We start from the raw sequence: 9,064 nt of genomic DNA on the forward strand, positions 1-9,064 counted from the left end.
GGGGCCCGGGCAGGGGTGGGGGGGTCGCAGCGTGGAGGAGAACAGTGTCGGTAATTAGTGGTATTTCTGCAGAGCTTCTTTGGTGGTCTCTCTGTTTAAAACTACAGTCCTTGTAATCTCCCATCGCCATCCACCAAACACCCCTCCCTCTCTCCCTCCCTCCCTCCCTCCCTCCCTCTCCCCCGCTCCCTCTCCCCGCCACCTGAATAGAACGCCCCTGTGCTCCTGCCAATACAAACCGGGCTGTGTTCGCGGCTGCAGGATCGAGCACGTCAGAGCCCCCCCCCCCACACACACACCCCCACCCCACCCTACCCCCCCCCCCCACAGAGCTGTGTCTGTTTTGCTTCTCCGGCCGTTCTGGTGGCAGGCTTCCTTTGCCAAGGCAGACGGATGGGTACGCACACGCGTGGACACACACAGATGCATACACACAAACGCACGTACGCACGCACACACACACACACACACACACACACACACACACACACACACACACACACATATATGCCCCCCCACCCCATGGCTGGTACTCCCTGCTTTTCCCCCAGAACTAATCTCCACAATTTCAAAATGATTTGTCCTTTGAGCTTGACGATTTCATGTTTCCAAGATCAATAGGTATTCTTGAAAATATACAGTTATGATTTTATCATTTTTGTGAACAAGAGATTTGTTTGCTACAAATTTGTAATGAATAGCAAAATCTAAGGATTTAGCATTCTTGAATTGGCATCTTAACAATGCAATCAGCTTTAGAAAACGTAGTAAAACCCCACACTCTATTTTGTTGAGTGGTTCGTAGCCACATTGCCTTAAAGGTTTAATCGCGTGTAGAGGAGTCTGTTCTGGTAATGTCCGTTTAAGGCAGTCTGACTGGAGCTGAATCTATTAATTAATCTACTACTCAACCCGACAGTTCCTTAGAGTCTTTAGTTTGGACACGGTAGCAGAAGAGTGCTGTGCGTTTGAATCCGCTGCTAGCGGCGCATTAGCTTAGCGCTACGGTTTGCGGACAGGAGAATGGCAGTGCCAGCAGACGGGGCCTGAGCACGTTATGCGGGGGGCAGGTGAGGGGGGGGGCATTTAGACTGCGCACCGCTCACTTCCTGTCCTCCAGGGACGACAGGCTGGCAGGCGTGGCGGGGCGAGAGGGAGCTCACCGGGCATCTGCTGAGCAACCCCCCTCCCCCCCCCTTGCCTGTCCCCCCAAAAACCGGGAGAGAAAGGGAAAAATTGACGGCTTTCTCCAGCGCCATTGTTGTCTTTAGCGCGGATGTCACCGCTCTTTCACACGCGCTCGGAAAAGCCGCTGTTGTTTTTAATATATATGCTAATTATGTCTTTAGAAAAATAAAACAAGGCTGCTGAAAAACGGAGTGGTATAGGGTTTCTCGTTTTTGGGCTGGGGGGCTGGGGTGGGGTGGGGGGGGGGGTGGGTGAATAAGGGACAAGACCCTCAGCTGTGCAATTAGCCAAACTTGAAAGCAGAAATGAAGTTCATGGTAAATATGTTCGTGCACCGAAAAAGCTGGCCCGGGCTGTTCGTGTAAACATTAAACTGTGCAAATAAAGTTTTATGGAGCCAAGCTGATCCCAGGAAAATATTATTCTTTAAATGCTGTAAACAGACATTGGCATAAGGAAGTGTGTGTGTGTGTGTATGTGTGTGTGTGAGTGAGTTAGTGCGTGTGTGCATGTACACATTTCTATGTGTGTGTTCTCGTTTACACAGTTCTGTGTGTGGCCGTGTGTGCATCTGTGTCTGTCTGTCCCTCTGTTTGCCTGTCTGCTGATAACGCACTTACCTCAAACACTCAAAGCACTCTATCTGAAACCATGGGTCAGGACCCAAACAGAGTCTATGAGGTGGGTCCCAGAATGAGTCTGTAGTCTACAAGGCTCTGCTAGTATGTGTATTTGATGGTTCCCTGAAAGGTGCTACATTTCTCATTTGCGTGTTAAATACTGATTTTTAAAAGTTTAACAGCAAGCACTCGTCATTGTTTTTGGCAAGAGCAGTTAACAGAATCCATATTTTTCTCTGTGAAAGTCTCAAGTAAATTATTTTTAAAAATGACCCGTTTTATCCCCTTATTAAGAGTCTCTCTCCCGCTAACGAAAGCATCGGAGGACCTTCCTCTGGCCCACAATGCCTGTGTGCATATCTGTCTCTGCTCAGTGTCTCTGGAAAGCCCACCTTCGCGAGCTCTGTGGTACAGGTGACGCAGAAGTGCGGGTTCGATCGCTGGGGTTGCTGACGCTGCCGTCTCTCCCACACAGGTGTAACATCCAGGGCAGCGTCATCTGCAGCAACGCCGTGATTGGACGAGGCTCCGACATCAAGTACTGCTTAGTGGGGAGCTCCCAGCGCATCGAGCCCGAGGGTAAGTCTGGCCAATCGCAGCCTAGCGCCGCATGCTAAAGCCCCGCCCACTAAAGCCCCGCCCACAGCAATGCTAGCAGGAAAACAGCAAGGCTAATCATTCATTCACACCATCGGGGAGGATTTAGTACGGTTACACTCCTCGACTGATACACAGTAAAATGCCCAGTGTTAATTGAACAGAGTCATGAGTACATGTGTCCAATAGGGACCAGTCTGTACTGTACGGTCTGTGTGTAGTAGACTTAACACTGAGCATTTTAGTGTGTAGCAACTGATCCTGTCTGGTCCACAGCAAACTCTATATCCCAAAAGCTACTCCGAAAGCTTTGTTTCAGAAAACCATCCATCCTCTACTCTAATCTTTGGGTAACCTCTGTCTTTATTCCAACATAAGGAGAGGAACATGTTCTACCATATAAGTTTTGATGGCGTTAACAGCCCTTGTGAATTGGCAAGCTGGAGTGAGGTTCATTTGAGCTTCCTCTGAAGAGAAGCCATTAGCGCTGGTGTGTGCGACCCCTTCGCACGCGAACGGTCCTCACAAGTATAGAAGAACACGACTGTTGGACATCACTTTAGCAGCCATCTGCCCTGTGTTAATACCCAAATGACCAAATTTTTTTATTCTTAGTAGAAATGGTGTGTGTGTGTGTGTGTGTGTGTGTGTGTGTGTGTGTGTGTGTGTGTGTGTTTTAGAATTCTTAAGGATCTTTTTCTTCTTCTTTCTTTGTTTGGTCTGCATCCTTCAGAAATATGAAAAGCGTGTGCCTACAGACTGAGTTCCGCACAGGAAGGGCAATGGTAGCTGATGCAGACCACAGTCATTTATGCCTGTGTAATTAGCTGCAGAGTGTAATTAGCAGCAGTGGGCAGCCCCTCTAATTAAACTGCACCTGAGCACCGCCTTGTGTTTTACATTCAGCCTGGGGGCGGAGTCCAGTGCAGCCGTGATATAATGGCCCCGCCCACGTTCTCCATTCTGCTTTAATGGCTTATTAACATGAACCGCTCGTCTGTAATTGAGTCTGTGTTAACCCCTCCCCCTCCTTTTTTGGTTCGAGCAGGGGGGTAGATTTGCTATGTGTGTTTCAGTGTGCGTGTGTGTGAGTTGGTTGTGGCTGTGTGTGTGTGCGTGTGTGTGTGCATGTGCGTGTGTGTGATTTGCTGTGTGCATATGTGTGCGTGCATGTTTCGGTGTGTGTGTGTGTGTGTGTGTGTGTTTATGTACGTGTGTTTGTGTGCCTGTGTGCACGTGTGTGTGTATGTGTGTCTGTGTGTCTGTGTGTATGTGTGTGTGTGTGTTTGTGTGTGTATGTGTGCCTGCGCGTGTATGTGCGTGTGTGCGTTGTGTGTGTGCATTTATGTGTATGCGTGTGTGTGTGTGTCTGTGGGAAGTCTGTAGAATTCCGGGTGGTCCTGGCCTTCGTCTCTAACCTCTCCATCAGTGACACTGCCTGAGGCTCTCTAAGCTGTCCCGGGCCAGCTCAGCCTAATTGACTGAACAACAGGGTGCTGCCCCCCCCCTCCCAAACTCCTAAACTGCAACATCTCCCTTTAACACCCCCCGCCCCTGCCCCCGTCCCATGTACTGGTTACCCTGGTGGGGCTGGGGACCATTATCCAGACACAACCTCATTGAACATCTCCCCCAAAAATCCCAAATTGCCAGCGGGACCCCTGTTCCTCCCCCACAGGCGCGGCCTGGGACCACCGATTCAAAGGCGAACCCCGTTTTTATTTCACTCCGGGGAAATGGGTTTGCTGACTCCGGGGTGGTACAGAGTAACAGACCCTATTATTATAAAGGCATCCATTTTGTATCTGTGATGAATTTCGCTGGTTTCTTTTTTTCCCCCCCTTGAAATAGTGCTGAGAATTGAAATTTTCCTCACGCTTTTAATGTGGGCTGCGCGCCGCCGTAGAAGGAACATGTCGGTTTGTTTTAAAAAGGACCGGCAGTTTGATCAAGGGGGAAATGTAGAGCGCAATAAAGAACACTGCGGTGACTCTCGAGACTTGGGTGGGTTTGCGGGAGATAAGGTTTGGCATAACACACGGCTGTCTCCAGTGCGGAGAGATACTCCGTTTAAATAATGCATACCGCCTTTCCTTTCGCTGTCAGTGTTTCCCAACAGCCCTGTGAGCTCACCCTGCGTTATGCAAATGTTGTTTTTTATGGCCGAATAATTACAGACAGATGTGTTTTTGGGGGTTTTAATTGGGGTTGACAGTGCCTCTCTCTCTTCACATTACAATTTGGGTCCACCCCATTGGGGTACAATGCAAGACTGAGGCTTTCGTTTTGCTATGTGGCTATTGTTTGACAAGAGAACCAAACTTGTAGTGCAGAGTGAAAATGTTCAGGGTTAAATCAATTCTTAGTAGCTATGGTCGCAATGGGACTGATATGCACTCATTGAATTAACACTGGGCCATTAGCTCCCCCTGACCATCACTGGACTGGTATAAGGCAGTTTAAGTATTCTCACATTACTGTTACATTCATAAGCACAAGGCAGGTGGCATTAAGTGAGAGATGCTCCTCTCCTCTGAACTGTGATAGCTCTCCTGTAGTGCTGTAAGAAAGACCATGACGTGAGGTTAACGGACACTGGCTTGTTCAGTAATGATAGAACATGTACATACTGTACAGAGGGATCTACACGGGGCCTGTCCTGTTAGTGCACTGCACCCTGGGATACGTTGCTGGATGTCTGCTGTACAATAAATTTGAGAGCCAGAACACCCAGAATCCAGTATTGCCTCACTTCATTTCTGAAGCGAGTTGCATTGCTTGTTTGCTTTGTCGCTGACCTTATTCGGAGCGAATCCGAACCGCATTCTGCCCGTTTTATGACCCGTGTCTCCAGCTGCGCTCGAGGGATCGAACGGCTGTGTCCCGTCGAGGATTCGAACACGCAACCCTCAGGTGCGCGGCCCGCCCCCTTCTCGCCGCACGCTATCGGCGGGTCGCTCCGCGTTGGCCGAGCTACGCTACACCGAGCTGGCCGTCCGAGAGCCGTCTCCCACCAGACACCCCCCGAACCCGGGCCGAATCTGCCCAGGGCCCGGCTCCTCCCTGCTAAACGCGTTACGGGAATGTCCGCCGGAGACCACCCCGTAAAGCAGGTGGCGTGCGTCTGCAGGTGTCGATAAAGCGAAGGGCCTGGATCCTCACCACCCGCTACCTCAGAGCCTCTCTCTCAGCTTCTACCTTTCTCTCTGTGTCTTTCTTTCTCTCTTTCCCCCTCTTACTCTCCCTCCCGTTCTCTCCCCTCTCTCACTGTCTCGCCGGGTCTTCCTATTTCTCTCATCTCTCTCCCCCCCCCCCCCCTTTATACCCCCCTCTCTTTCTCTCACACTCTCTCTCTCGCTCTGGATGTGGATCCCGGCTATTCCAGACTATTCTCCCGACGCTCCACGCTCGATTTATCTTTCCTTAAAATGCAAAAACAGCCTTTGTTCGGATTCCTTTTCATCGAAATACGCGTTGTTTACACGGGAACAAGAAAGCCACCCTCCCAGCTTAATTTGGCCTGCGTGCCTTTCTCTGGGAGATTATTAGCTTACGTCCTGATAATTATTACCATTATTGTTTCCAATGGACTGTTTTTTTGTGCGTGTGTGTGCATGTGCGTGTGTGTCTTTGTTTGGTCGTCTTTTGTGATCATGTGTCCATCGTCATTGTTGAAAGAAAGACCAAGAAAAGGCAGCTACCTTGCCTGCCAATATCCCAAATGAATTGCGGTTTGTGAAGCTGCACTTGCGAAATGAATTTAATCGCATGAACTCGTAACTAAGGGGATATTTATGCTGTTGCTACAGGAAGAGGTGTTGAAGCAAGACCTGAAAATCTTCCGAGTGAAAGAACGAAGCCACTGTGTCTTAAGAGCTGTATTTGTGATGTGAAGTCAATCTTCTTCTAGTCAATCTCATCCCAGAAGAAATTATAGTTTGAGGGCCAAAAAATGAATATTCTGAATTGTATACAGAGATGTGTGTGTTATTGAGGGTAAAAGAAAGGTGAATTACTTTAAATGCCTAGATCAGGGCTTCCCAACCCTCTTCCTGGAGATCTGACATCCTATAGGTTTTCATTTCAACCATAATTTGGCTCACCCGATTCTGGTAATTAGCAGCTCAACAAGATCTCTCGCTGTTGATTCAAGGTGTGCTTTCTTAGGCACGGAGTGAAAACATACAGGATCGTAGATCTCCAGGAACTGGGCTGGGCAGCCTTGACCTAGATGGAGATTACTAGTAACAGGAAGGCGCGTGTTCTTGTTGGCCGGCAGTTTGACAGTCTGTGGTTTTACAGAGATGCCCTCTAGTATCCAGCTCCAGATGACTTCGTGCTAACCTAACGCTAACTGTGCATTCTCCTTCCCTTCCAGCTGAAAGAACCAATGAGGTCATCGTTGGAAGCGACCAGCTGATGGAGATCTAGATGCGGCGGAAAGCACCTGAAGGATCCGGAAGTTTCCGGCGTGGAGTTCGTGCACCTGACGGCCGCGGCGAGGCCACGGGCGTCGTCACGGACACTAATCCCTGTTCGCCTCTATTTTTTTTATATAAGGTGTCCAAATAAAAGCAGATTTATTTATCTCAAAACTACTCCCATTTTCTTTCGATGTGAGTGCGAGAAATGCGCGTGCGATGCGCGTAGAGCCCCTTGGATTTACGGTAGAGCCGGAAGCGGTTGTTTTGGTAACCGCGTTTTGAACCCGTTTGAACCGTCTCCGCATGAGCGCGGTCCGTCAGTCACAGCGGCCGTCGCTGCTGCAGGGAGCGGCGACCGCAACGGAGCTAATTTCATTTGTTCTTTAAGTACACACACATACGCATGCACGTACCCGCACACACTCGCGTATGCGCGGCCACACACACACACACACACACACAGGACCGGAGCAACGGACCACCCAGCGAGATCTCTACAAGAAACAGCGATCCCTCCCACTTTTTTTTTTTTTTTTTTTTTTTTACAAAACGCTAGAAAGGAGTCGCTCTACTTTTTTTTTTTTCTTCTTTTTTTTTTTTCTATCTTAAGATTTATGGCATTCCTTCCCTGCGCAACTCTTAAATTACAGGTCTGAAGTTCCTTAGTCACGAAAGAAGCCGTCTGAGGAAGACGGTCGGCCCGAGTAATTGTTTGATTTACAGTGCCTGCTTCATATTGTCTCCGTGCCGACTGGGGCTCCGGTGTCGTCAGCGGCATAATCGCGGGCCTTCGCCTTTTCTCTCTCTCTCGCTTTTGTTTTTTTGTTGTCGTCATTAGCAACAGCTTGAAATAATTACCCCCGAAGTTCCTTTTTTTTTCTGTCCTCTGTCTCTCTTTCCTCCCTGCTTTTCTCTTCTCTCGTTTTAATCCAGAAAATTTAATCGAGTTTCCTCGTTTGGTTTATTTAACCTGTTCGCACCACTGTGGGAAATGTTAGCCTTTTCCCAGCCTGCGTAATAATAATAATTTAAAAAGTCATCTTAAGATCCCGGTTTCTGTCCAGAATGTCTACAGTCTAATATTCTTTTATAGATTTTTTCCCCTTTTCCTCAGAAGAGTATGCAGTCTGCACATGTTCATTTTTTAGGTGATTTCTTGGCTCACTAACAGATTTGTAATGGCAGATTAATTAAATATTATAAGAGGATATATGGTCTGCTTGTGTGTCCTTTGCCACAAGTGTTTGAAAAAAAGAGAAAGCTCCCTCTTTTCCTAGAAATTGGAGGACTGAAATCTGCAATGGCCATTTGGAAATCTACTCCTGCGAACTGCAAAAGCAAGAGAAGACCTCGGTAAACATCTGGTGACTACTATAATCAAATTTAACAAGTCCCAAGTGTGCTATCTGGTTTGAAATTGTAGAAAGAGACTCTACCATTGACATTCAGATCCGAGACAAAGTTGTTCACTTCGAGTCAAATTAATTAGCGACTGATTTGTGTTCTGCATGACCTGTAGCGGAGAATTATATATTCAGTAATTCCTGCAAACAGGAGAATTAGCTGGTCGCTGCTGTTTGGATTTGAGTGGTCTTCCTGGTACAGGATGTATATACTCTTCTCTTTTACCTCGTCCCAAAAACACTAGGCGGAATCAGGATTTTCCCCTTCAGGCATGGCATGCATGTGAGAAATCAGCGTTCTGGTGGATACGTGACCCCCACCTTACACGTTCTGCTGCGCCCAAAGAGGAAAACCCTGATTCAGATGTGTGCTGCTGTGCCCATCATTGGCCCCCATTCCTTGGCGGCCATTTTGGCTCAAACTGGATTTTCCTCTTTGGGGACAAAACTCATGGGAGAAATTGCCGCTCTCAGAGATGCAACCCCAGCCTTGCACGTTCTGCGCCCAACTTCTCCACCACAAGTCGGCGGCCATTTTAGCTCCACTTTCGAAATACCCGGCGGTTTCCTGCCCCCTCAGCTCTCCGCCCGTCGTCTCGGACCCCGTCCCGTTGCGTTGTTCCCGGGTCGGCGCCGCTCCGGGTCGGGCTGCCTGGCCGTCCCGGGCCGGGACCTTTGGGGCTCTGTGCTCAGTGTCACTCCGCGCCCTCCTCGGACCGAACGTGACAGATGCGGCTGTTTTCCAGCGCTGGGGATCGGGTGTCGTCGGGCCGATCGGATGTCGGCGCAGGCTGCCTCCGGGTCAGGCCCGGTGAGGGGCTCCGCGGCCTTT

General features: G+C 49.1%; 1 protein-coding gene across 3 annotated transcripts in view; it reads left to right on the top strand.

Annotated features, from left to right (window-relative positions):
• Positions 1–7,000, top strand: part of eif2b3 (eukaryotic translation initiation factor 2B, subunit 3 gamma) — a 47,555-nt gene extending 40,555 nt beyond the window's left edge. For all 3 annotated transcript variants that reach the window (XM_061243164.1, XM_061243166.1, XM_061243165.1), the window contains 2 exons: positions 2,284–2,387; positions 6,784–7,000. In XM_061243164.1, the coding sequence (XP_061099148.1) occupies positions 2,284–2,387; positions 6,784–6,836 (157 nt within the window). In that variant the 3' untranslated portion in view covers positions 6,837–7,000. The remainder of the gene's footprint in view (positions 1–2,283; positions 2,388–6,783) is intronic.
• Positions 7,001–9,064: the final 2,064 nt, after the last annotated feature.

The sequence above is a fragment of the Conger conger genome, chromosome 5, assembly GCF_963514075.1.
Source record: "Conger conger chromosome 5, fConCon1.1, whole genome shotgun sequence".
In the NCBI taxonomy this organism is placed as follows: Eukaryota; Metazoa; Chordata; class Actinopteri; order Anguilliformes; family Congridae; genus Conger; species Conger conger.